The sequence below is a fragment of the Apiospora phragmitis genome (genome assembly GCF_038363925.1).
Source record: "Apiospora phragmitis strain CBS 135458 chromosome Unknown utg000009l:1.0-1189150.0:1.0-1190623.0, whole genome shotgun sequence".
Taxonomy (NCBI): Eukaryota; Fungi; Ascomycota; class Sordariomycetes; order Amphisphaeriales; family Apiosporaceae; genus Apiospora; species Apiospora phragmitis.
In genome coordinates this window covers 70,997-97,916 of record NW_027117408.1, presented here as the reverse complement: position 1 = coordinate 97,916, position 26,920 = coordinate 70,997, and the positions used below count along the sequence as shown (strand labels likewise).

General features: G+C 52.3%; 9 protein-coding genes across 9 annotated transcripts; 4 read left to right on the top strand and 5 right to left on the bottom strand.

The window, feature by feature from the left end:
• Positions 1-745: 745 nt before the first annotated feature.
• Positions 746-2,254, bottom strand: PG994_009524 (uncharacterized protein; the record flags this gene model as incomplete). The annotated part of the gene is made up of 1 exon (XM_066860933.1): positions 746-2,254. The coding sequence occupies one exon, from the start codon at positions 2,252-2,254 to the stop codon at positions 746-748; it is 1,509 nt and encodes a 502-aa protein (XP_066713103.1).
• A 1,861-nt stretch (positions 2,255-4,115) lies between these two features.
• PG994_009523 (uncharacterized protein) lies at positions 4,116-5,937 on the bottom strand (the record flags this gene model as incomplete). Its single annotated transcript, XM_066860932.1, has 5 exons — positions 4,116-4,372; positions 4,436-4,808; positions 4,990-5,092; positions 5,160-5,620; positions 5,875-5,937. The coding sequence occupies 5 exons, from the start codon at positions 5,935-5,937 to the stop codon at positions 4,116-4,118; spliced, it is 1,257 nt and encodes a 418-aa protein (XP_066713102.1).
• A 537-nt stretch (positions 5,938-6,474) lies between these two features.
• PG994_009522 (uncharacterized protein) lies at positions 6,475-7,707 on the top strand (the record flags this gene model as incomplete). The annotated part of the gene is made up of 2 exons (XM_066860931.1): positions 6,475-7,225; positions 7,298-7,707. 2 exons carry the CDS (start codon positions 6,475-6,477, stop codon positions 7,705-7,707), a joined length of 1,161 nt encoding a protein of 386 aa, XP_066713101.1.
• A 482-nt stretch (positions 7,708-8,189) lies between these two features.
• PG994_009521 (uncharacterized protein) lies at positions 8,190-9,574 on the top strand (the record flags this gene model as incomplete). The annotated part of the gene is made up of 2 exons (XM_066860930.1): positions 8,190-8,787; positions 8,844-9,574. 2 exons carry the CDS (start codon positions 8,190-8,192, stop codon positions 9,572-9,574), a joined length of 1,329 nt encoding a protein of 442 aa, XP_066713100.1.
• Positions 9,575-9,921: 347 nt separating this feature from the next.
• Positions 9,922-10,829, bottom strand: PG994_009520 (2-5-dichloro-2-5-cyclohexadiene-1-4-diol dehydrogenase; the record flags this gene model as incomplete). Its single annotated transcript, XM_066860929.1, has 3 exons — positions 9,922-10,141; positions 10,203-10,470; positions 10,535-10,829. The coding sequence occupies 3 exons, from the start codon at positions 10,827-10,829 to the stop codon at positions 9,922-9,924; spliced, it is 783 nt and encodes a 260-aa protein (XP_066713099.1).
• A 3,245-nt stretch (positions 10,830-14,074) lies between these two features.
• Positions 14,075-15,264, top strand: PG994_009519 (uncharacterized protein; the record flags this gene model as incomplete). Its single annotated transcript, XM_066860928.1, has 2 exons — positions 14,075-14,192; positions 14,306-15,264. The coding sequence occupies 2 exons, from the start codon at positions 14,075-14,077 to the stop codon at positions 15,262-15,264; spliced, it is 1,077 nt and encodes a 358-aa protein (XP_066713098.1).
• A 419-nt stretch (positions 15,265-15,683) lies between these two features.
• On the bottom strand, positions 15,684-17,738 carry PG994_009518 (uncharacterized protein; the record flags this gene model as incomplete). The annotated part of the gene is made up of 2 exons (XM_066860927.1): positions 15,684-17,390; positions 17,613-17,738. The coding sequence occupies 2 exons, from the start codon at positions 17,736-17,738 to the stop codon at positions 15,684-15,686; spliced, it is 1,833 nt and encodes a 610-aa protein (XP_066713097.1).
• A 2,920-nt stretch (positions 17,739-20,658) lies between these two features.
• PG994_009517 (glucooligosaccharide oxidase) lies at positions 20,659-22,260 on the top strand (the record flags this gene model as incomplete). The annotated part of the gene is made up of 3 exons (XM_066860926.1): positions 20,659-21,125; positions 21,177-21,714; positions 21,787-22,260. The coding sequence occupies 3 exons, from the start codon at positions 20,659-20,661 to the stop codon at positions 22,258-22,260; spliced, it is 1,479 nt and encodes a 492-aa protein (XP_066713096.1).
• A 105-nt stretch (positions 22,261-22,365) lies between these two features.
• On the bottom strand, positions 22,366-23,552 carry PG994_009516 (uncharacterized protein; the record flags this gene model as incomplete). The annotated part of the gene is made up of 4 exons (XM_066860925.1): positions 22,366-22,829; positions 22,879-23,068; positions 23,170-23,324; positions 23,432-23,552. The coding sequence occupies 4 exons, from the start codon at positions 23,550-23,552 to the stop codon at positions 22,366-22,368; spliced, it is 930 nt and encodes a 309-aa protein (XP_066713095.1).
• Positions 23,553-26,920: the final 3,368 nt, after the last annotated feature.

Genomic DNA, 26,920 nt, shown 5'->3' with positions numbered 1-26,920 from the left:
TCGGACGATCGAACTGAACACTTGGGCTCAACTCATGAGACATGCATGGATAAGCACTTGCGAGTTTCCTAGTGGCATGCCGAGTCGGGGCAGCTGAGCGAGCCTGGGCGAATAACGTTCAGCAGCAACTGGGAATGCCTCCAGCCCCGCATGGACATCTGGATGGCATCTTGTAAAGCCGAGAGGGTGCAGTTCGCGAAAGTGGAAAATCTACCTACATAGAGTTGTTGATGGTGGCTTCTTGACTTTTAGCTCACCGGGAATCTGTGGGGTGACCAATGGGGGGGGGGTTGTTCACAGCGCTAGTCGGCGCAGTCCTTATCAGCTACCCGGTCGGTGGTAGCGCACGGCAGCCGACGAGGCTTTTTGAGCGCAGCCGCTGTTTGGGGAAGTATGCCTTGGGTGTGGTGTGGCAGAAAAGGTCGCTTCTTACTTATATAGCTCAATTTAGTGGTAATGCTCAAGTTGCCATGAAATCTGAATGCAAAAGAACCCCAGGTTATCGGGCGTCGATTGCTAGAATCGCTGACAACATGATAAAAGCTCGGCGAGAGAGCTTGTCTGACCACTCACTTGGCTATGCAATCGCTGCGCATTTATCGGCATTCTTGGCGCGGAAGGAACGATCGTGATCATTGGGTCGCCTCAGCGAACTGCCCTGGAGCCATCGCGCCTCTTTCATTGGCTCTCTCTGGCAAGCCAAGAAAGAAGAGACTAAATTGAGCTGCTTGCTGTGCGCGGGAGTTCAATCATCGCGAGCACGGCCAGATTCGTAGAGCGTGGCTGTCCGCGTCTTCAGCACGTCATGGACGTTGCTGCCGACAACGTTCGCAAACTGGACAGAGCGGAAAAGGATGCCGAGCTCTTGACTCGTGAACCAGCTGGCGCGGTCCATGTTGCCCGACCCCAGCACCGTGTACTCCTCGTCGACAATGGTCAACTTCAGATGAGATTGCACAGGCTCTTCCGAAACGCCCCCCGCTCGGTTATCATTGTCTGGCCGAAAGTACGCGATTTGAAGACGGCCCAGTCGGGGTCTGCCCGCTTCCAAGTCCATGTCGGGGTTTGCTGTCAACGTATCATCGCCTGGAGATGGCGTCAAAGTCGAAGCAGAAGCGTCGAGGTTGTGGTAGCGACGAATCAGAGACTTGAGACAGCGACTGGTAGTAGTGCCGGCCGTGACGATCTGTTCTAGAAACATCATATTTTTGCCGGTGACGATGGTGACATGAATCCCTCGGCCCAATGCCTGCAAGATGCCATCCATCACCGAAGCCGAAGTCAAATTGGGCGTCTGAAGATAGATGGAATGCTGGGCCATCTCGAGCAAGCAGCTCACGGCGGCATTCAATGGCGTCAATGGCGGCTTGGGGTCGTCCATCCAAGGAAACGGCCGAAAGCACGGGTTCTGATGATGAGATGATGGCAGCAAGACGGTTGGGACGGACTCCAGGGACAGAGGCGCAAAGCGACTGGCGGGGCTCTGGATCGCCGTCAGCCAGGACGAGGGGGCAAGTTCAGGCGATGATGGGCTGGCGTTTCCGTCGTCCCGTAAATCGGGAAGGCTGTTTTCCCAAACGTTCTGGTAGAACCGCATCAAGCTCGAGACGGCACCGCCGGATATTTCGACGCAGCCTTCAAGCCATGGCTCCCAGCTCACATTGCAACTGGGGAGCCAGGCGCGCTGGCGGTCGATCACCACAAACTTGGGGTGCATGACGCTGAAGGGGAGGAAAAACAGCGTCTTCACTTGGAGGTCAATGGCGCCGGCTCGGAGCGCCTCGGCAGCAGGCAAACCCAATTGCGAGGGCCAGGTGTGCGGCGGGTAGACGAAGCCATCGCGAGAGTTTGGGTGGAACAGCTTCTGCAGCAAGGACCGCGAAGAGAAGCAGATGCGAATCCGGAGGGGCTCGATGGCGGCACCCGACTGGCTACTGATGAGGCGTTCCCTCTCTTGGGCGAGCTGGGCAATGGCGTCGCTCAGCGCCGCCAGCGTGTCGGACTGGGCCCAGAAGCAGCTCACCAGGATGATCTCTCGGCGGGCCTGGAGGAGGGCAGGCAAGATGGACTGGGTGTAGATGGATGCGCCCGTACCGAGATGGAAGGAATGTACGTGGGAAGCGGTGATCAGTGTGTCGGCATCTGCGCCGTGGTCGGGGAACTGTGTTTTCCTGGTGTCCCGGAACTTGGAGTCGCCATTGTGGTCGAGGTGGTATCTCCAGGGCGCGACGAAGGCTTGCAGTGTAGCGCTCATTTGGTAAAGGGGCAGGAAACTGATAATTGAGAAGATGCGTGCTACGTTGCAGTGTCTAGCAAGATGGATTGTCGTAAATGGTTTTATACACGAGTGCAAGTTGTTGTGGTGTTCCAATATGACGACGCGTGTTCTCTGGCACTGCCCTGATGCTTCCAGAATTGGCCAAATGCGCTATTGTTGTTGGTGGAGGGTCCACAGGTGTGCTGTAGCACCTAAAGCGGAAGCGGGCCGTGTTGGCGTGGCGCCCAGCTTGTCGGGACGTTGGACGACCACCCGTCATCTTCCACATTTGCCTTTCCGTGCCCAGCCACTCTGGCAAGTTGGCATCAAATTATCTGACTTCACTCGATCAAATAATTTCAATACTGGCGCTCTAGTGGGCTTGTACGCTGAAGCTAGATACGGCAGTTCTGATCCAGTGTAGGCGCACCAGTAGTGAAAGAGTTCTTCGACTTCTACTACAAAACTTGAACAGCAGCAACGGAGCTCCGGTGATCAGACAATCCCAGTCTATTCAATTGGAATGGAGCCTGGCGTTAGCTGTTAAGCTCCAAAAGCATTCTACGGTGTGCCTTCCAGTTGAACATCAATCTTCCGGGACCATAACCGGAGCTGTGCAAGTATGATAGACCTTGGCATACAATCCGAAGCCTTTCTTTCCACTACAACCCCACGTCTTTTACATAGCCCGATGCCGACACGATGTCTTCATCACTTCTTCCCTTGGGCTTGAGGAGAGTAAAAGACCACTTGACCCCGTACAGATTGTAAGCTTGGATCATGTTGAGACTCTTGTGCAGCCCCTATACCAAGATCTCATCATAGCCCAGACCCTAGTGAGTGCTGGTTCTCACAACAGCACACAGATTGCCGAGTATAACATCGTCCTTTCTTCGCATAGGACCACTAATTGATGCCGATCCGTACTCATTGGACTATCAGGGGGTCGTGCATTGGGACTGGCCAACCGAAGGCACCTTTTCTGTCCCTGCTATAGTTCAACCACTTCATCCGGCAGTTTTGCTACATTCCACGGGCACTTGGCACTATGGAAAGTGGGAAAACATGTATTTATGATGGAGTGTGATTCATAGAACCTGCGCATGGCACATTAGCTAACCTCCTCTGTCCCCAACGGATTGCAGTCTTTTGAGATAGTGCTGTTGCGTCTGCCAACAGGACCCGTGGGTCTCAGGAACCTTATCAAGCAGAGATGTCATACCATAGATCTAAACAAAGCAATTTTCCTATATCAAATAAGTAAATACGGGCATGCAGTGTAATGGTTGCATTACCCAGCGTGAAAGGTTCCATTGGGGGCGGAGGTTCGAATCCTTCCGTGTCTAACACTTTTTGATTATTTACCCCTTTTTCCTCTAATATTAGACATGCTCCATCTTCTATACTCGCAGGAAGTATATGATCCAATCAAGCGAGCCACTATCAATAACAGGGCACGTGGTGCAGTACGCCAGACTGTGGGTGAGTCAGAGTAGATCTGGCGAGACACTTCTCGCCGAGACGCTGGTTCAAGTCAAGTCATTCTTTACCGTTTTCGGTCACCCCCTCTCCCCTTTTCCCCAGGCAGATCTGCTATTATGGATTCGTCGTCTAAGGCAAATGAATATTCAAAGAGCACTTGTACACCACACAGAACGAAGTAGGCGACATGCGGACATGCAGTTAATTTGATCTGTGGGCTCTTCGATGAGGACAGCCATTGATTCTGTGTTTACTTCTCGGTTCCTACACCATATCCTTCTTGTTACACCAGCTGCGATACCCTGGTTGGCTGTAGACCCACGACTACCCACGGACGTGCGTGAATGCGGTAAACCTCTATCATGCTCTCAATCCCCTAAACCCCTTTCGCCCTGGCCCCTACCTCGTCCCAAGTAACCGTGATGGGTTCGTGGTCACTCGAGAACCTGGTGCCTCCGAACCAGAGCTCGAACCGGAGATCGGCCGGGGCCACGATGACGCGGATCTCAAACTCGCAGATGTAGAACTTGTACCCGGCCTTGAAGCAGGTGCCGCGCTTGTGTTTCATGGTCAGCTGGTGCTGCTCCACCCCTGTCAAGTTGCTCTTCACTTCGCAAAGTCGAACGGCACCGGCTGCGGGAAACGAATTGCTATTAGCCAGCGATTCGAGACGTGCAAGGGTTCAAGGCATCTCACCATGTTTCAAGCTCGCTGGTAAGAAGGATGGTTCATTGTGAGATACCACGAACTTGGTATCCCAGGCCCGGGTCGTGTCGTCCGCCGCCAATCGGATGTGCAGCGTTTTGACGAGCGGGTCTCCCGGCGTCACTGTGTCGCCCTTCTTGATGAGCCACTGGATCTGGTTGAGGGCGAACTTGGTCTTCTTGTCGAACCGGTCCTCCTGGACGTCGGCGTCGAAGTGCTGCACCGCCGAGCAGACCTGCTTGACGACCACGCCGTAGCTCGCGCGGGCGATCCGGCTGGCGAGTACGGATTGGTTGTTGCTGCCGGACTCCATCCGCTGCTTCCGGTCCTCGAGCAGGCCCCGCACCACCACGAGCTGGGGTTCCTGCGCGCACAGGATCGCGACGCGGCCGGCATTCGGATGCCCGGAGTTTTCGAAGTGCTGTCGCAGTTTGGTTTGCACGTACTTATTGCTGCCGAGGCCCCCTGAAAGGACGAAGTACTTCTGATTGATGGAGTTAGGCACTAGGTTCAGAAGTATGGGCTTGGATTCAGGGGCACTTTACCACTTCTTCTGTTCTCCCCCGCCTTTGGAGCCAATTCAGCTGTTCCGTCACGCGGCTCACAATGCCTTGAACAGCTGGGCCAAAAAGGGCCTCGAACTCTCCACTGTAAGGATACCGGTAAGCATTTTGGATCAGTATCCTTGTTTTGGATGACAACCAGAAGATCTTACATGGTGAACATCATCCGACCTTGGTCAATGCCCGCCTCCGCGTGGCTGAAGTCGCAAGACACACCTTCCATCTGGACGTAGTGGCGCGGCAGCTCCATAAAGGCCCGCTCGCCAAACGTATACTTCATCATCCGGAAGTAGGGGCTGCGAGCCATGCGTGCGGGCAGGTTCTGAGGCACCTGCGTCAGCACGTCGGGAAACGCCGAGAGCCGCTGCGCCACGAGCCGGGCGAACAGGCGGTCGACCTGCGTCGCGCCGATGCCCGTACCCTGGACCTCGGCGATCTGCCGCATTTGCGGGAACTCGGCGTCGACGCTCGTGACCTGCATCAACGCAAGGTCCGTCTCGTAGACGTGGCGGAGAAAGTCCGTCACATACTTTCGCGCTTCGGCCGTCGTTTCGGGCACGGCCGAGAGTCCCTGCCGCCGGGTGGCCTCGAGGGTATCCTGGTCCAGGAAAATCTTGAAGAATTCACGCCGTGTCTAGTCGCAGCTCTCGTTATACAGGCAGCTGTAGCCCCAGGACGACGGCGTGGTATGGCCGTGGGGATACAGAAGGATGGTGGGCACCTTCTTTTCACTTCCATCTCCGGTACCCGGCCAGTTGTGAAGAACGTCGATAGGTCTTCGCGGGGTTGTCCATGCGACGCCTTCAACAATTACTCGGTCAGTGGTTACATGATCTCTGAGGAGAATGCATTCAGAAACGACGAAACGCAGCGCTCACCGGTAAATGTCGTGCCCAAGTCAATGGACACTATGATATCTGGGTTGCTCATTGTGATTCCGCTGGTGGCTCTCCTGAGCAGTACTTGGTTCACTGACTCTGAGCTCCAAAAGTTCTCTAACACTGACCGGTGTCAGCAGGCGAGGGGCTCCTGGACACACGGCCTGCGTCAGGCTATAAGATGGGACTTGCATTCAATGAAATAAAATAAATGTCTTTTTGAGCTGCAAGCCTCGTGGGGGTGCAGAACCAGCCCACAGTAGAGCCTGGCCACTCTATGCTATTTTTAGAGACCAAAAGGCTTTTAAAAGCTGAACTCGGTGAGGCAAGCGCTTAAGGTAGGTAGTAATTTGGCTCCTACCACCCTGCCTCATATTACATGGTGTTCTCACTTGCGCCACCTTTGTGATACCCTGGCAATGGTCCAGCCTGGTGTCTGTGGTGCACACCAGGTCGTGGTTACCATCACTTTCCCAGATATCGAGTGCTGTCGCTTGCTTATAATGAGATGAGATCTTGGACATAACCTGAACTACCATATTCATCGCGGATCTGGACCTTCGGTTTATACCTCACAGACTCCAGCGACATGGCTTCATCTAATGCTCCAGGCGCTGATGGCGTTGTAATTGGCTCTACTGCTACTCCTCCTATGGCTCCTCTTACTTCTACTTCTCCAATTTCTGCCGCTTCCATTACTCCTACTGCCGCTTCCCCTGCTGCCTCTGCCTCTTCCACTGGAGCCCCAACTCCACCTGGTTCGTCTTCCATCACGTTCGGCACTCTCGCTGGAGCTGCCGTCGGCGCCTTGGTAGGCGGCTTGCTCCTTGGAATTGCCATATCGCTACTCGTCTTCAGGCTCAGGAAGCGTAAACGCCAGCCTGCCGGCGCTCATCCACGACCTAAAGAGACACACAATCAGAGGGTTGATCCCAAGGGCCACGGCCCCTTCGATGCATTTTCGCACATCGACCCGTTCTTACTCGATGCGACACCGGACAGGCAGCTGGCGGAGGAATACCAAAACATATTCAAACTGCTCCAGCAGCACCTCGCCAACTTCTATCACCACCAGCCCGTTGATGTGGATGCGGTCACTCTCCAACATGCCACAGAAAAGCTCGGACTTGTGCCCAACGACACCTTGCAGCCCGATGCTATTGTGTCGCTGGCGCTGGACCCGCGCACCCGTGCTGCCGCCCTTCAACATATCATCGCGCAGGTCTTGGTGAAGAGCATCGACTTCAGTTCGCGTAGCCCCATGTCGATACTGCCTCAGCACGTCGCTGGTTTTGTCAGATCTGTCCCTGCTGTCGAGCGCGGTGGTGGGAACTCCGATGGTACGTATATGATATATTTTCCTCTTGCTCTCCTTTATTTCTATAGACCTGAGCTAACCATTACCCGGATAGTCTTTGGAACAGCCTTGTATCGGTGGCGCACTCTGACAGTCTACCTTATGCAGCCGCACCGAAGCCATCGTCTACCACTTGTCCCGAAAGAAGAGGCGGTCAAGCCTCAGGTGGAGGTGTTGACATCTGTGCTGCTGGACTTCCTCGGTCCATTTGTCAATGTCGATGGACTGTCTCGGGCAAAACAAAGAAGCCACCTGCAGGCCGTGGCCTTCGAGTGCGCCAAGTTCGGCTACATCCTACTTTCACAGCCTTGCGAGTGGCAATTCCTGTACACACACCCAAGTCAGGGCCGAGGTCAGCACGAGTCCTTGGTGTTACATCCAGGATTACAGAAGCTGGGCGGCCAAGGGGGCGAGAGGCGTGGCGTCCCACGATTGGTCGAGGCTCCCGTCGTCGCCAAGATCTGAGCGCTTGTGGTTGGTCGTTGCTTTTCGTTCTGATATTACCCCCCTAATTCGATGTCTTCTTTCACTCGACTGCAGCACCCATACCGGCGTAGACGACCAGGCTGGACACGTGCCATGCATGAAGAGGATCCTACAGCCTGACCTTTTTACGCCTCGAATGTGACGTTAGTGCTCTTGTGTCACGTTTCTGGGGGTCAGCATGCGCCTGGTAATGCAGGTGAGCCCCCATGAACTTCAGTTTCGCCGAGCCAGCCACTGAACAGAGGGTGACAAAAAGTAATCAATCCAAGTCTCGCTTTTCTTACACTCCATACGTGACCCCCCGCTTTCTATTTGTGGTATGTAAACGAGGCTCTCGGATTCTGGTCAGGTAGGAAAGCTACGCTCTCCAGGACAAGAACCAACTATCCGACCTGTTGCTCCGTTACATGGTCAAGACGAGGTTCCGTCATCTGTTTATTGAAGCAATTACAAGCCTGAAAATGGAGACTCCGCAATCGTGTCTCCAACTTACGCAAGCTGGGGACACCATGGAGCTAGCACGTACCGATGCCGCAGCATTTCCAATGAAGCCATCGCGACTCCTCTCGCTGGTCCTCGAGTTTGACAAGGTCCCGGACGACATCCGGTCCTGTCTCGAGCTCGTCCGAGTTTGTCACACGAACGTGCAGAAGCTGATCGTGAAGCGCAACGAGCACATCGACCTTCTCACCCGTCATCGTCCCAGCGACCTGGCCCATGTCAATCACGTCATCGAGTCCGCGCTTCGCAGCCTGCAGGACGTGGCCGCCCTCGTGGAGAAGAGCCGGCCCGAGATGCACAGCGGCAAGACCAACTTCGCCAAGCGGTTCTGGTGGACGTACTCGGACAAGGAGAGCTTTCGCAAGCATCTGCCGCTGATCAATCACCACCACAATGCCGTCTCCTCGGAGTTGGCCTACCTGCGGCAACTGGGAAGCAGCAGTGCCTCGGATGCCAAACAAAGTGATCCCAGCTTTGGACGCATTGAGCATAACCGAACCCCTCAAGACATGGGCCTCTTGATCGAGCTGTTAGGGGGATTATCGGTTCCATCGGAGGGTATGCGTTCGGTAGCAAGAGAGGTCAAGCACTCAAAGCTAATCTATCTGTCTCAGTTTGTCAAGTCGGCATCAGCGCTACTTCGAGTACGAGCATTCACACCGCATCGATAACGACGACATCATCACATTCGATGCCGAGCTCAACTGCTGTCCATCCGCCCTCGTATGAGCAGTTGACAAGTGGCACCGGTGCTTCCGGTAACTTTGCTGCCCCTTTTCCATCCATACAATCGAAGAAACCAACCCAGGAGCCATTGATTGCGGTTTACACGGGTGACAAGGCACAGTCACTGGGAACGGAAAGGCCAGGCAACACATCAATTGACGAATCTGGGCTCGCGTTGTTGCTGTCGGACTACACTCCATTGCCGCAGTCGAAGACTTCAGTAACTATCCAGAAAACCATCTTCAACACCCCTGTAAACATTGTCATCAACGTAAATGGTACTAATACTGGGGAAGATACAACGGCACGCCTTGTCGAGGATACACAGGCCGCTGTCCAGGCGGGTCTTAGGAATGTGATATTCTGCGGAGGACTGGTTATTGGGTCTCCTCCTATTATGGCATCAGTGACCAAGGAATCTCATCTGGCAAGGATTATCGATATGGGGACCGTGATGCAACTGCTCCTCGATCACCGCCACCTTTACCCCCTAAGACCCCTTTGCACTTCTCAACAAAGCAATCCCATTCTGGATCGTTATACTGTGCAGAACTTCATGGCCATGATGCATCGCAAAGGCGTGTATTCGAGCTGCCAGCAGAGCCAAGGGGGAAAGTAATTAGATGAAGGACTTGTGTACCACTAGGTAGGTAGAGTCTATTTTTGTATTAAAGTGAACATGGATATAGCGTGGTTGTTTCTATTGATTCTTCTTTGCAATATTCCAGTCGGAAACATTCGCTATCATACTCAAGTCTCGGGTTTAACCCTGAGCACATCCGGCTCAGCTCGGCCCTTGAACCTCAGTTCGTCCTGTCTCCACGCCGGGCCGGGCTTGCCGCAAGTCGGTGCCGAGTCCGTGTCGCAGACCCTCCGGATGCAGCCTTGACCTGGCCAGTTTGCTTCATTGAACCCTTTTGGCAGCAAAATCGAACGCAACCCCAGCTCGCCAACGCCTTGCCTCGTCTACGAGGTGAAGTTGCCCTCCAGCCAACCTCCGTCGATGTAGTACGTCGCCTTGGTGATGAACTTGGAGTCGTCGCCCAGCAGGAACGCAATGAACGCCGCAATCTCTTCGGGCTCTGCCAGGCGCTGCATCAAAGTCGGCGTCTTCTCCGGGGTTAGGTAGAAGTCGCCCTTGGCCGTCTCATAGGCCTGGGTTATCATCGTGGTGTTGACGGTGCCGCTGCGCGGGTAGAGAACATGATAAGCAGTTTTTCTTCCTTTGAGCAATCGGACAGACTTACGGGCACATGGCATTCACCCGAATGCCCCGAGGCGCACCCTCGAAGGCGGCCGCTTTGGTCAGGCCGAGCACGGCATGCTTGGCGGCGGCGTAGGCCGACGTGCCGGCGCTGGCGTAGTTGCTGGCGACGCTGCCTAGGTTGACGATGCTGCCCCCGTCCTTGACGACTTTCATCTCCTCCTTGAGGCAGTGGAACAGGCCACAGACGTTGACGTTGATTATTTCGTGGAAGTAGTCTCGTCCAGATCCGTCATGGGGTAGAGCTTGCGCTGCTCCTTGCCTGTTGTGCACCACGAGTTAGCACAGATGCTTTTGAGGGGAAACTTCACTGACCGGCGTTATTGCAGCACCCATCCAGCGGGCCGAATTTCGCCACCGTCTGCTCGACCCAAGCCTTGACCGTTTCCAGCTTGCTGATATCCACGACGCAGGTCATTACCCGGTCTTTGGCGTCCGGGAGCTCTTGGTGGATCTCCTCGAGGGCCTTGGCCAGGTTCTCGCTCGACGTGGCGCACATGGAGACCGTGGCCCCTCGGGCGAGAACGTACTTGGCCACTGCCAGGCCGATCCCGCGGCTAGCCCCGGTGATGGCGATGACCTTGTTCTGGAAAGTGGCTGGGAGCGACATGTTGGGAAGGAGGTGGTCACAAAGATTCTGAAGATGTTTCCCGTAGACTTTTTGTTCTCCGTTCGTCGGAGTATTGCAACCAGAGGCATGCATGCGGTCTTTATTGCGAGCTCCCCCGAATCTCCCCTCTCGAACCCGCCACTCGGGCTGCCCGCCGCTGCAGATGCGGAGTCCGAGGTGGAAACCCTTTACTCAATTCTCCTGCCCGCATGAGAGCCGGCCCACTATGCCGGTTAATTAGCTTGCGGCACAGCAACGGTGCTCTCCACAAGGATCCTTTATCTCCCCGAGAAGATCGGGGAATGTGACCATTGTTCACAGCACACATTCAGACAGGGGTGGATGGCGGCCTGCATACTATCCTTGCAGCCCCCGCTTCGGTCCGATCGGTAGATGCAACCGTGGCGAAGGATCGTGATCGCTGCCGGATACGTTGGCTCATTTTTGTCATGTAGGCCGGTCGGGTTTGTAGTGCAGACATGATAACCTTGTTGAGTTGTCTTGTCGGGCGGCTCAGTCTTTGCTTCAGGAGTTCGTCGGTTTCGTCACTCTTTTCTTGCAACCTGCCTGCTTCTTACCCTTTGGTTTTGGCAACCAGTGTCATCTCGAGATGTCAGCGATGTTGTCATGTGCAGGCCGCTTGCGGGGCACAAGATCTCCGGATTAGTATCAAACATATATGCAGAAGTGATGCGACAGGCATCGTAACAATGGTTGCCTCGATAGCCACTGGCCTGTGTTTATTCAACTGGGAGCCCACGAGTATAGCTTCTCATCTCTGGCATCTTGTCCTGGCTGTCTAACTGACCCCTATTGGACCTGGCCATAGCAGCCATGCTGGGTCAACTTTACATGTAATACCATACGCGCTAACGAAATCGACCAGAATATAGACGATGATACGACATCGCTTGTCTGGGGTAAGCCGCAGGTAGAGCCCGAAGGAGGAGAGCTAGGCGAAGATGAGGGAACAGTTGATACAGGAGTCGTCAGCTAGGTCTCGAATGTTCAGCTGATTCCGCGGAGAAGTAGGCACTCGACTTCCGAGTCCAAGAGATAGAGGTTTAGGTCATCTTCACATTCTGAAATCTACTAGTCGTGGCTTTTAAACAGATATCAACCTCCAAAGAAGGAGAGGCTGACGACAAGACACTAGTTGTGACCACATACTTGGTCATAATCTTACGATGCCGGACAGTGGTTGTATTCGATCAGAGCGACACAGACGAAGTGGTGAGATCCTGGCTTCGTGGGTAAGGTAAGTAAGCCCATCGTATGGACGTGCCACGATGGCGGTGTGAGTGGAAGGGTCCACCGTAACATGAGCAGTTACATATTGGGACTCCCAATCAACACCCCGGCTTCTGATTGGTCCCAGGCAGCGCGAAGGGAAACGACAGTATCTGGAATCAGTCCGTAGCAGTCTGGTGATCAAAGCTGCCCATCTCATCTGCTGTGGGGCCGGAAGGCGTTGGATCCGTCGGAGTCGGGGCCGGTGACGAGCAATGGGACAGCGGCAGACGAGCAGCATTGCAAACACAAGGGGCAGGCAATCAGGTTGGCGTCGAAGAGCCTCTCGCTTGACTCGGGCTTTTAATCAATACACACATATCTCAGCTTGTGGCGTTAATATCCATATTGCTTTGCTTTTTTCAAGCGACAGATGACAGACTCGAGTCTTCTGGGGTGAGGTGGAGGCGGGAAGGTTGAGACGGGAAACTTGAAGGGTGAGGCGGCAGGGTTGAGGCTCAGCACTGCAACTTCCATTTGTCACTACCTAACGGCAAGCAGAGACGATTGAATGTACAGTGGTACACCGCCAGAAACTTCCCAACTGCTTGGCACCGCGGCATTCTCACCAGTGACAGCGACAAGGACGAACCAAGTCCCTCAGATCGTGTCGCAGCGTGGTCATCACCAGATCAGCGTCAACACAGCAATAAAGTTCGACGTGCGACGCCCGCTTTCTCTTGTTTTTCCGCGGCGCGTCTAGGGCCCCTTGGACTTTTTTGCTTCTTCTTCTTCCTCTTCTGCATGCGTCTGCTGCTGGCGGAATCCACAGGAAAGAATGAGGGCGCCAAGCGTTTCCGACAAACGTGGAAATGATTGCGGCGTGATGACTCGCTGGAACGGGGCGGAAATATATGTGCAGGCAGTTTACATTGGCAAACAGGAAATGTTCAAAAGTTAAGGTAACAGAAGGAACAGGAAATAGCACATGATTGAAATGACTGACTAGCCGTCGGGGCGCGCCAAGTGTTTGCCCGCGACCCCAAGTGTTGCGTTGCGTCCCCCCCCCAAGTGCCAACGAGGCCGGCTGCGCACTCGCCAAGCGGGTTGGCAAGGTCTAGGCGGCGATACCAAGCGGCGTCGGCGTCTGGCCTGCGGGCGTAGTTGGGATTGGCAAAAGGATGGGCCTTGTCCGAACGGGCGTGGGGAGGGATGGATCTGCAGGGCCATGGCCTGTCCAGAAACCAAGGCCCGGCTTCGTATGAGTTATTGATAGAACTTGACTGATTTCACTGCCCATTTGCGGCGGAATGAGCCGGTTGGTTTGCTGCTTGCTGTCTGGACTTGCTGGACAACTACTTGGCTGTATGTTGGAGTACATGTAATCGTCGTCGTCGTTGTCAGCTTCAAGTCACCGAGTGCATATGAAGCCAAAGCGATGATATGAGGTAAGCATCTAGGTGCATGTAGGTATAGAATAGATGCACCACTTTTTGACCCCTTCTCTTGAGTACCACATCGACTGTCTTTTTTCATTGTTTCTTTTTCATTCTCGTCTTGGCAAACGAGAGAGTTGAGATAGGAAGAAAAGAGGGCGAAGTCTGCCGAGACTTTTGGTGAGCAAGCGAATGCTTGGCCATGGTCTTGGCTACTTGGCTTTGACGCCTACGACTGAGGGCGAAGGACTGCCAATTCCTCCTTAAGTTCTCGACTTCTCTTGGATTCAATTTCTCCTCAAACGCACTCGTACGTTGGTCAGGAAAAGACTGTGACCCGTCGTCCACTTAATCCCATCTGTCTTCCCGCTCCTCTTTTTCTTCTTTTCCCGACCTCATGCCCCGATGCAGTTCTCCTTTTCTGCATGCTTGACCGTGCGACTTGCACATCGCCCGCCGAAGCGACCACACCGTCACAGCAGTCCAAGCTAGTGGAGAGAGAGACGAAATAAAAAAGAAGAGACAGCAGCTTTGCCAGGCCCTCCACCGAGAAATGGGCTGGCATTCCTCACCGACACCATGACACGAAAGACCAACTTGGAAAAGGGAGTCCGAGAGTTCTCGCAGGTTGAAGATTTCGACCGCGATATCAAAGTCGAGAAAGTCGACAACACCTCTTCAGGTGCTGCTGTTCCAGGTGCAGCTACAGTGGGGGGGTCTCCACCCACTACCGCCGCCAATCACCCCAAAAAGCCTCCAACCTCCGACATGCCGACCACTGAAGATCGTCATCACCATTTCCACCACCAGCAACCACCAGCTTCGCCCTACAGCCCTCGAAATCTCCTGACACCCCCTCCTCCTACGAACCATCCTACTACAACAACTTCGTCGACGATGGCAGCAACCGCCACATCATAATCCACAATGACGACCCCGAGCGACCGACCACGGTCACCTCTGCGCGACCACCCCTCCCCCGCGACCAGCGGCGCCTGCCCCCCTTCGACCCGCGCTGGCACACTATCAAGCGCGTCCTGACCCTGCTCTCCATGACCTGGTCTGTCGTCATTCTGGTGCTGTCGTGCCTCTTCGCCGTGCATGGTGGGCTCGCCGACGGCGTCGGGCTCTGGTCGCTGCCCATCACCATCGCCGCCCTGCTCTGGAACAGCGCCGAGCTAATCACCTACTGCGTGCGACGCTGCTCGACCTCCTCGTCCTCCCAGCTGCCGGTACGCCGCGGCATGCACCCGGGCGCCCACGTCGGCGGCCACCTCTGCCTCTGGCTCACCTGCGCCCTGGCCGTCTACCTGAGCTCCTCGGTCTACAGCGACGTGCTGGACACCCGCCGAGACTGCAACGCCGTGGCGGCGGCGGTGGCGGCGGCCGACGGCGTGGCCATCGACACGGCCGGCTTCGACGCCCTGCTGCGTGGCCACTGCAACAGCAACTACCACTTCGCCTCCAACCTGGGCCTGTACCGCGAGGGCTTCTACGTGCCGGGCCTGCAGGCGCTGCTGGCCATGTTCGTGCTGGCCACCGTGACGCACTTTGCCCTGTTCGTGCGCGCGTGCGTCGAGGTCGACCAGCGGAACCAGCTGCGCTTCTCGAACGAGCCGGCCGAGCAGCAGCAGGAGGAGCAATACAGAACAGCTTCAAGAAATGGCAGGCGGGAGCCGAAATCCAGTACATCGGCTTGCTTTTACGAAGAATGGCGTACGAAGAGGAAAAATAATGGCATGAGGCCGGCAATGACGCAGCACGTGTAGCGATGCTATATCGCTAAATGTAATTATGAGACATGTTTACTATCGAGATACTTCCGAAATATGATACCCCACTATATGAAGTTTACCAATGCTGTCAAGACCTACGTGTGCCAGTGTGTCCGCTCCACGTGGGAAATAACTAATGTTCTTCAATATTTGATCAAGTTCAATGATTGCCTAATTCTCAATGGAAATGAAATCCTCTCTTAATGTACTCCGTAGTCGTGGTCAAATATCACGGTCCAATGTTACCTAATGCTTGCTGAAGAACATATCACTTTTGCTTTATGTAGATAATTGGAAGTGTTTTGAGATGGTCATTAGATTGCTTCATCGCAGCTAATATACAGTATTAAGTTACATGTGTAGTGGTATCATAAGTTTTCTTATCCATTCATTAATGCTTCTTCTCTCCACCCTTAAGACATCCGGTAGGCAGCCTCCTTGGAGAAGTACCGCGAGATGTCGTTGTCGTTGCCGCAGTGGTCGCAGCGGTGCAGCACTTTGGCGCTGGCATGGCCGGGACCGTGGTGGCCGTCGCCCATGCCGGGCATGCTATTAGCAACACCACCCATGGGGCCGCTGTGGGAGGAAGAGGTGTTGTTGCCGGCGGGCTTGGAGCTGGAGCCCATCGTGTTGGGGATCATGTGGCTGCTGCTGTTCAAACCACCAGCTTCATGAGGGACGCCTCCTCGGGTGGTATCATGAGGAACGCCACCTTGAGGCATGTCGCCCTGAGCAGCACCATGATGACCAGTCATTCCCAGCTCAGGTGCACCCGCGGCGTACTCGTTGATGGCCCCGCCACCAATGTGCGGCGCCTGGCCGGTAGCCATGCCGTTGCTGCTGCTGCGGTGGCCGTGGTGGCTGTGGTGGCCGGTGTCGTGGCCGTAGGTGGTGCGGCTGGTGGTGTTGTGGGGATCCAGCATGCTGGTGTGGCCGGCGGAGCCAGTAGCTCCGTGGGTAGTGGCGCTGCTGCCGGTCGGGTCGAGCATACTGCCTGAATTGTTGTGGTGGTCGGGAACACCGCCGGAGTGAGGGGCACCAGTGTTGCCGCTCATCGTGGGGTCACTGTTGTGCCACCGGCCCGCCGTGTTCAGGCCGCGCTCGGTCGAGGAGGCGCCTGGGGTGTTGTAGGCGCCCATCTCATCCTTGTGGTGACGGTTGGCCAGCTGGGAAGCGGCGACACCGCCAGCAGCACCAGCGAGACCAGCCTGGCCGCGCCCGCTGCTGTTGGTGGGGGCGTCGTACTCGTCAACCTTGTGGTCGCGGCGGGTGGTGTTGGCGCCGTCGGCTGGGCGGTGGGCCATGTTGGAGGTCATGCCGGGTCCGCCGGTGCCAGCTGCGGCGCCGGTAGTAGGGGTTCCGGGGTTGATGCGCTTGTCGTAGCGGTTGTCGTGGCTGCCGGTGGCGCCGGTCATCATGCCGGGAGTGCCGTGGTGGTTGCCAGTCATTTCGGTGTTGGCACCAGTCATACCGCTAGTACCGTGAGAGCCGGTCATGCCAGTGCTGGGTCCAGGCATGCCGGAACCGTGAGTAGCACCAGTCATGCCGGTTCCGTGGGGAGCGCCGGTCATACCCGTGCCGTGCTCAGCACCTGTCATGCCAGTGCTGCCACCAGTCATGCCACCAGCGCCGTGGCTACCGGTCATGCCAGTGCTGCCGTGGTTGTTGCCAGTTATGCTAGTAGTACCGTGGTTGCCGTAAGCCTCCTGCTGGGTACCAGTGCCGGTAAGACCACCATGTGTGCCGTGAGCTCCGCGAGTAGAAGTAGATCCGCCTACTCCAGTTGCGTACTCATCGTACGGAGCATCCTTGCTGAGCTTGTTGTGACCGTGGGTGCCGGTGGTGTTGTGGCCCGAGCCCGCAATACCGACATGAGGCTTGCCCGATGTGCTGGTCACGTCGCCATGTTGGCTCAGACCACCCTCGTGTTGGCGGCCGTGGCTGCCCGTGCCCCCGGTCAGGGAGCTGTCCTTGCCGCCGTATGTGTAGTCGGGAGAGTGCTTGTCGCCGTGCAGCTTCTCTGTCCGGGGCTCGCCGGCCGATGGAACTGTAGAGGTGGTGTTGGTGTTGTGTGTGCGAGGGACATCGTCGGCGGGGAAGGCGCCGGGGTCTTGTTGTGGCTGGTGGTGGGGGGAGACTGCCGCGTGGTCTCCTTGTCGCCGTGCATGGCTTCCTTGATCTTAGTGCCGAGACCCATATTGAATGATAATTTGTTTTTATGAAGTTATGTGGATTGAGGTAGTAATACGGAAGTCGTTGTATGGACTTCTGGATGTAATAGTCAAGTGTAAGAATGTTGTTGGGGTATAAGTTGATGATTGTATTGAATTGTCTCTACAAACTGCGAGGGATGAAAGATATATATACAGGTCAGTTGCTTCTGGGCCAGGCCGCGTGATGTCCACGAACCCGATAGAGCAGCCGTTCGCAAGCTGCAGAGCCTGTTCCTCACCAGGCATCAGTGACATCAGGCAGGACCCTGAAACAGGGCAGGTAAACGGGACGGACGGCCGAAGGGCTGGATCGTCGCGAGCAAGCTACGTAATGGGTCTTGGAGAGGAACGTCACAGCCAAATCAGACAATGCCATGCCTGCATGCCACTTGTAACCCAGTAATAACTTAGGTTTTCGATGCAAGACACACACCGAGCTCTGAGCGAAGCTGGCCCGGAAAGCTGGGGGTCTAGAACAGCCTGCCCGTTGAGAGTCTCCGTGGCTGGTGGTGTGGGATCGCCGGCGCGTCATGGCTGCGGCGGGGTGGAGGGTTGATGTCAGAACCCACTTTGTTCGACCCCAGAATCCAGAATCAGGGCAGAGACAATGAACCATCGATCATCGCGGAGGCCAACTCCTCTCAGATCTGACAGTGGCTGTGCTTCCCTAGTGCCGTTACCCGATACTGGACAGTCCCAACGATTTTCAGTCGCTTTCGAACATGGCGGTTTCCTGTTTTCTTGGCGCAGTATTGCGTCAGGTCTTGCCGATAGATGATGAAATTTCCGAGAAGCCACTCTTTCCCCTGGTTTAGTGGAGGGCGGGGCAACGTCTTTGGTGTTCCGACTTTGAAATTGTGGCGCAACCACGGTCGCGAGGCTTCACTTCGACGTCTAGCACGTTTTTTGTTCCTCGAGTCAAGTATTCATGCTCTGTTCCAATATAATCATAGCTGTTGTAGTGACATGAAACTCCTTTATATGTGTGGAATGTAGAAGGTCCGGTAGCATTGCGTAGTTCCCTTCTCCGCCTGACAGTTCGAGACTTGTCAGACTGTAGTTGTGGACGACCAGACTCGGGGAGTTGGAGTGACTTCTGGAAGCCCGCGAGCGCAACGTCCCACGCACCCCCTCACAGCGTGCTGCTTTAGATACGGCCGTAGAGCCTTGCTTCTCCAACGTCAGCGGACATAGCTCAGTTGGGAGAGCGCCAGACTGAAGAAAAACTTCATCAGCCTATCTGGAGGTCGTGTGGTAAGCAACCTATTGCTTACATTGTGTATCAAGAGTCAGTTAGCTAACGAGACTCTAGTTCGATCCACACTGGCCGCAGTCATACCTTCATTTTTTGTCCTTTTTATTCATGCTTGAGAACAGAACCAGATCAATGGGTTGGACCTCAACCAGTCGCATTAGCAATATGGCCGGCCATCCTTTCTCTGACCTTACTAGACACACAGCTTCATGACACTCAATTGCTTTCTTAATAGAATGCCAGGTGGGGATATTAGAGTAGCAGGACATGCTCATGCATCTTTTTCAATTGCATGCGACCGTGGATAAGGTATCTCCAGCCTAGAAAGGAGGCGTCCAAGACTACCCCTCAATTTGACAATCAGTGGAACCATTTTCCTCTTTCATTCCACAAGACACAGCATCCGCACCAAAAATGAAGCTTCAGGCCGAGCGTCAGCTACGCAAACATGCCACCTGCGCTTGGCGCTTGAACCATTGGGCGTGTAGGTCAAGGTGTAGATATTTGGGTTATGTGGGAGACGAGCAGGATACACCTGGCGCCGGCAGCCCCGCGACTCCGGCCAAGGCGAGGCAAGTCAGACGCATCACCATGATCACGACGGCGTCCACTTCTCTAAACCCGGGTCCGGAGGATTGGCGAAACGAACCGGCCACAACATGCACTGCATTAAGCACTTAGAGGACGCCCACGACGCGGCCCAAACTGCCAACATCGTGAGGTTACAAAATATTGCGACATACTGTGGCATGCATCGCGTCAATGAGCCAAGCACTCTGGCTCAAACGCAGTAGGAGATTCTGCACTTAATGGACTGCCGATCAGCGGACGGCGGACTGCGAAAACGTGCCTTGCACACCTCCTTCCGTCTACTTGCCCAATGGGGAACACTTCGGAGCCTCCTCCCGTTGAGAGTGGGACGGGCGCCCAGCTAAGGAAGCCACAAGTAGGTCGCCCACTACTGCTCATTCGTTTTAGCCTAATCCTTCCGTTCGACATGCTACCGAAGAAGCAATGCCCAAGATAATTTACATGGCAGGAACTACTGCCAGAATGAGTTGCTTTTCCGTTTCAAATCAGGGCCGAAGCCCGTCAACGCTGGGCTTCTTGAACTTCTCCATCCGGAGCAAACCTGCGGAACCAATGAACCCAGCAGCCAGGTCTACCCAAGTTTGATTTGGCACTCTCCGTGATGGTCTTTACTCAGCTCAGTTGCAAGACTGTCGGCCCATTCTCATAACCTGGCAATATATATCCGTCATGTGTTGGATAAATGTGCCGAGACGCTGGGTCAGTCTACTTGACGCCCCTTCAGCTACATGCGCATCTAATCTGGGGTATGTAGTACTCTGCAATGACACCATCGGCACGTGCTGAATCCCTGGGGAAAGACCAATCTACACACTACGGTGAAACGATCTCCCCTAATGGGGTTCAAGGGCAGTTCGGCTTCCCATGCCGTCTCGACAGCCCGCCGGCCAGCTTGGGCCCGTGGAACAGCTGATGTTGGGCCGACTCATCAAAGAGAGGCTCCTGTTGGCGAAGAAGAAACGAGATACCAATGTCGAGCGCTACCAGTCACGGGGCTCGATTTAAATGAGATGGGCCACACCTTTTATGCCCATCTGGCCGTTACCGTCTAGCGAAGCAATGGACTCGATCGGCATATTCACTGCAGCCAAGATCGCCTTACTTTCTTGGCGGCTGATTAGAGCAGCTTCTGCCCGCTGGATTGGGCTCTGGTGAGTATGGAACCCCCGGATGAACTGACCGAGATCCCACGAATGGCAGTTTCTCGTGTAGGGCCCACAGTCCGTCTTCAAGATATAAGACTCATGGTCGTGGGTGTTGAGTCTCTGCTATCTCCATCCCGCAGAGGCCAATACCATCCACCCCAAGTCCACCTTCTCATCCCGGAAGATGCACAAGACGACGCTCTGCCTCGGGCTACTGGCCCCTCTTGCCCAGGCTGCGGCATTGGACAAGAGGTCCTCTCTCGACGAATGCCTGCTGGCCGCCGCGGTCCCGGTCAACGCGCGGAACTCGACCAGCTGGGCCCAGGACGCCCTGCCCTTCAACGACCGGCTTCACTACGTCCCCGTGGCCATCGCTGTGCCCACGATGCTGGAGCACATCCAGGCGGCCGTGTCGTGCGCTGCCCAGGTCGGCATCAAGGCGACACCTAAAGGTGGCGGCCACAGCTACGCGTCCAGTGGGCTTGGCGGCGAGGATGGCCACCTCGTCATCGAGCTGGATCGGATGCATAATGTCGCCCTGGACACCACAACGAACATTGCCACGATTCAGGCGGGGGCGAGGCTGGGTCACGTCGCCACCGAGCTGTTCAAGCAGGGCAGGAGGGCCATTTCCCACGGTACTTGCCCAGGGTAAGCTCTTCCTGATCAAATCTGTAACTGGTATACTGAAATGTTTCACAGGGTCGGCATCAGTGGCCACGCCTTGCACGGCGGCTTCGGCATGAGCTCGCACAAGTACGGCCTGGCCGTGGACTGGATGGTGGGCGCCACCGTCGTGCTGGCCAACGCGACCGTCGTCCACACCTCAGCGACGGAGCACCCGGACCTCTTCTGGGCGCTGCGGGGCGCCGGCTCCAACTTCGGCGTCGCGGCGTCGTACGAGTTCGACACGTTCGAGGCGCCCGCCGAGGTGACCTACTTCAGCATGCCGTTCCGCTGGAACCTGACCACGGGCTTCGCCAACCTGGCCAAGGTCGAGGCGTACGCCAGGGACTTGATGCCCGCCGACCTCAACATGCGCCTCTTCTCGTCGGGCTTCTCGTCGCAGCTCGAGGGGCTGTTCTACGGCGACATCGCGGGGCTCCAGGCCGCACTGGCGCCACTGCTCAACACGACGACGCCGCCGCTGAAGATCATGCAGGCTGTCAATACCACGTGGATGGAGGCCTTTACTCATTACGCCAATGCGCCGACGGATCCCACGCATCCTTATGCCCAGGTAAGAAACAGCTAATGATATGAATGCAACTTTGGATATGAATGCAGCTTTGGACACTGACTCCGACTACAGCAAGAGACGTTCTACAGCAAGAGCCTCGAGCTCAAGGACCTTAGCGGCGACGTGGGCAAGAGCTTCATCAACTACTGGTTCAACTCGACGTCCAAGAACACGCGCTCGTGGTGGTTCCAGCTCGACATCCACGGCGGCAAGCACTCGGCCGTGACCAACGGCGACCACGCCCTGTCGTCGTACGCGCACCGCGACAAGCTGTTTCTCGTGCAGCTATACGACCGCACCTACTTCGGCGCGTACCCGAAGGACGGATTCCCCTTCCTGGACAAGTGGGTGGACGCGACAACGGCGCCCTTGGCGAAAGAGGATTGGGGCATGTATATTAATTACGCTGACTCGAACCTGGACCGCGCGACGGCGCAGCGGGTGTATTATGGCGCCAACCTGTCGCGACTGCAGTCGCTCAAGGCCCAGTACGACCCGAAGGAGATCTTTTACTACCCGACCTCGATCGCGCCGGCTGCGGAGTAGTTGATGGGTATGAAGAAGTGGCCGATGTCGAAGAGAAGAATACGAAGATCATGAATTCGAAAGAAGGAAGATATACATGTAATAATTGATTCCCATACATACCTCTCACCTAACAATCTTGTTCCTCTCCGCAGTCAAGACCGCCATTTCCGGGCCCGGCCAGCTGCCTGAACCGATAGCCTGCAACAGGTCCATCGTCCCCTTCACCGGCCGCCAGCCCGCCGTGTTGTGGAAGACCAGACGCCTGCAGCGCCGCTCCTCCCAGGTCAGTAGATTGCTCCAAACTGTGTTGCTCTGTCCTGGTGCTTCGTAGACGACCTCCCAATCTTCCATGAAATATTCCAGCCTCTGGATTTCTTCGTGGCCGTGCCCCACCGTTCCCTCGTCATTGCTGGTGGGAATTTGAACCTGGTGAAGCTGGAACAAGAGCCGCGCGGTTCGGAGGGAGGGCATGCGCATCAGCGCCTTGGCCCAGGCCGCAAGCAGCGGTTGCATCGTGTCCTCGTGCGGCACATTGCGGTCAAGGAGCTCCTCCTTCTCCTCGTTGAAGACCCCGGTGGGCTCGTCGTCTGGCGGTTGGTCATGAGGATCCATGGCGGGGTCGATCGGGGGGCATACCGTAGGCCGGTTCGCCTTTGGACATGAAGTACCACCATCCAGACGGGGTGTTGCGTTCGAGTTGCACGTCAAAATGCTGCAGGTTGGGCCATTGCGGCTCCTTGACCCCACCACCCTCGTTGCTCTCTTGGGGCTGAGGCCAGAAGAGCGACCCGTCGAGGGCGCCGTGGACTCGGAAGCTGATTAGTCGCTGCGACCAGACACGAGTGAGGTGCCCAGTAGGTCGTATCCTTGCGGGTATGTCAGATTCGGTTGCCGTACGAAAGGCCCGCCGTCAGAGAATAGGGTTACTCCAGCATGAGCAATGCCCTTGGCCTGCTCCGAGTACGCAGTTAAGGCGTCGGCTAGGTTTCGGCGGTCCTCCCGGCGAAGTGCTGGGTATGGCATCCTCTCCGCATACAGCCAGAGGCCCAGCGTGGCAAGACCCGGCATGCGCGCCCCGATCTCTATTTGAACACTCGGCGCTGCCTACGGCGCCAGTCGCTAAAAGTCAGGTGGCGCACGCAATGGAGTTCAGGAAGCTGGTCCGCCTGAGGTAAGGTAAGGCGCGTACGATCATGATGGTATCCACCGGAGTCCTTGCCTTTGTACTCCAAATAATCTACCTTGACATGGGCCACCTCGACAAGGCGTAGACGTATATTCAGGTCTTCCTGTCTGTGCGGCCCATCCATTATGTCCAGACCGTGCAGCACGCCGAACAGCCGGCGCATATACCGGCCGAAATCCGCTCTCGTGGCGACGTGTTCTACTGGGAAGAGGTAGACGCTATACTGAATTTCCCTGAGGTACCCCGGACGACGCCCTCGGAGGAGTTGCGCGCATTCTTGAAGGTCCAAATTGCTGAGCAGCAGACATCGCCAGGTGCGACGTTGCACCGCCTCGAGAAACTGGGGGAGAGATAACGGCACAGGGCGATAGTCGCGGCTAGCGATCTTCTAATGTAAGCTAAAGCACCCCCCCACGGACCACCCCTTCGCGGACCAGAGAACTTACTAAATACACCCTTTTAATTTAAGTTATTTTTATAGTTAAAATTAGTTAAGATATGTTATTTTTCGTATTTTTAATAATAATATAATCTTTTATTTCCGTTTTATTATTTTTTATTCCCTCTATATTATTCTACGGTTTATTTAATACCTCAACGTCGGTAGATTCGTCTTTAAATACGACCCTACCTTTTAACCTACGCTTAGCCCGTCGTATATCAGCTATATAAACAAATCGCTATCCTCGTACAATTTTTACCTTTTAACTTATCTTAATAGTTTTCTTATTAACTTTAATTTAAAAATAATTAATTTAAATTTCGAGGCTCGCGATTTTATTAATTTATTTATTAAAGGCCTTGTTAATTTTATAAATAAAGAATTTTTAAAAAAAGAAATTAAAAATAAGGTTTATAACGACTAATTTTCCACTATTATTTCTTAATACTTAATTATTAAAAGGTGTTTCGATAAGCGTTAAAATTAATTCGGTAACGAAATCGGGCGTTAATTCTTTATTAATTATAAGGGGTGGTTTTAAATGTAGTCGAATAATACTTTTATCTTTTAAGATAATATATTTTAATAATAAAGGTTTCGATTAATCTCGGAGATAAATCCTAGCTATTTTTTAAATATTTTAGATCGTCGATAGAGTTAAAATATTAATCTTAATTTAGCGGTATACTTTTAATATATTTAATTTAATAAGTTTAAATCTAAAGACCGCGTTTAAGTACACTTTTAAAAGGATCCTTAGCTTTTTTTTTAATAACTTAAAAACCTTTATATTTAAAACCTATATAATATAATTATAATATAGCTCGTTAAAAACGAGCTATATTTTATTAATAAAATAAAACTATAAAAAATCTTTATTTATATATAAATTATAGCCGTTATAAATTAAAACGGCTTATTTATTACGGTGAAAAGACTAAATATAAGGAATAAAAATATTTTAAATCTAGTTTAATATTATAAGATTATTAATCCACCTTTTAATCGATGCTTTAAACCGCTAGTTATCTTAAAGATAGCCGTTTTAATCTAAAAACCACTAGCTTTAAACGTCGGCCCCTTTAAAAATAACTAGCGGCGGGAGGGCTACCTTATTACAGCTTATATATTCTAAGGTAGTAATCTATTCCCTTTTTTCGACGTCTTTTTTAAAGGATAGATAGCTAATAGCTTTAATAACCACCTAATAGTTACTAAAGCTTTATATTACGACCTGACCTAATCATGCGGCCAAGACCTATAAATCACCGGGCCGGATTTACGATACCCCGCCCAGGCTACGATATCACGGCCACCGACCGCGTTACTAGTTATATTAATATAAACGCACCTATACTATAAAGACGCACGACGACTACGACGACAGTATCCCGAATAGCAGTAAGCTGGACACGACCTAAAAGAGCAGCAAAGATAACGTCACGTAAAGGATCACGGGGATCACTAGGGACGACGAAGTGAGCCGGTGATCCAACTAACGAAGGGATCACCCGGATCACTAAAATACGAGGGTGAGCCAAGTGATTTAACGGATTAATAAAGGAAGAGATTAAATATATAAACGATAAATATTTTTTATTTTAATAATTAATTTAAATATTAATTTTAATTTATTAATAAAATAAATAATTTTAATAATTTTATTATAAATACTTTTAAAGTTTATATATTTTAATTATTTTTATTTTTATAAGCTATTACTTATTATATTAATAAAAGCGACTTTTATTACACGTTTAAATACTTTCTCGTATTATTAATATAAACTTTAATACGTTTTACTCGGTTTTTTTTAAAACTTAAATAATATTCGTTATATTTCAATTACTTTTATTTTTATAAATTATTACTTAAACTTTTAAATAATAATATTATAAGAATTATATCTATACTTAGCCTTAATAATACCGTTCGATAAAAAAAGACTCCTATCGCTACCTTTAGTACCTTTTAACGAGACCTTGTTATAGATATCGATAGCGACGATAATAATAACGAACTTACCCGATAAGTATTAGTTAAGCGAATTAAGGAACTCGAGTAGGAGAGCGCTAATTATTAGTATTATTACGTTAAGCTCGAAAAAGAGCGTAATAAGCTCTTAATTAAAGGCATTTTAAAATAAATACCTTATAATATTAATAAGTTATATAAAAAAGTACGCCTCTATATAATTACTAATATTATTTAAACCTTTATTATATTAAAAAAGGTATAAAGATTAATACGTTAATACTTTTCGACGAAATAAGCGGAAACTTCTAAAGTTTTTTTATTTAAATTAAAACCTATTAATAATTTTATGAAGGGACGTTCTAAAACGCTACCTAACGAGTTATTTACGCCGCCTCGTTTTTTAAAAATAAAGTACTTATTTAATTTAAACCTTATTTAAACGAACTTATAAAAAACGATTAATAAATTAAGCTATACCGCACGGAGGTATAACGTATTTTCGAAAGTTATAACGGCTTCGAATAAGCTTTTAAATCACTCTTTTAAAACCCCGACGAAAAACGATAAACGAAGAGGGAATTTAAAACTTTTAAATAAAAAAGATTAGCCGCTTTTTATATAATCGAGTTTCGACGTATTATAGCTCGACTAAATTATATCGAAATTATAAAAATTATAATATATTATTAAGAATTAAAAGATAATATTAAGAACGAATTTAGCCGGCTTAACGCTTTTAATAATTTTCTCTCGTATATAAAGCTTATTATTAAAATCGATATTTGTATATACGAACGACGTTATGAGAAATAAGGCGGACTTTAGCGGTAAATTAATTAAACCTAAATTAATACGGGGCGACTACGTTAATATAATTATATACCGTTTAAAAATATTATAGCGTATAGTTATTATAATAAGTTTATAAACTTTAACGTTATTAAATATAATAAATAAAATAAAAAGTTATGCGGTATTTATTATAATTATTAAAAATTAAGATATTATATTTAAAAATATTAAATATTAAAAAAAGATTTTCGATAAGTTTTAAACGGATAATAAATTAATAT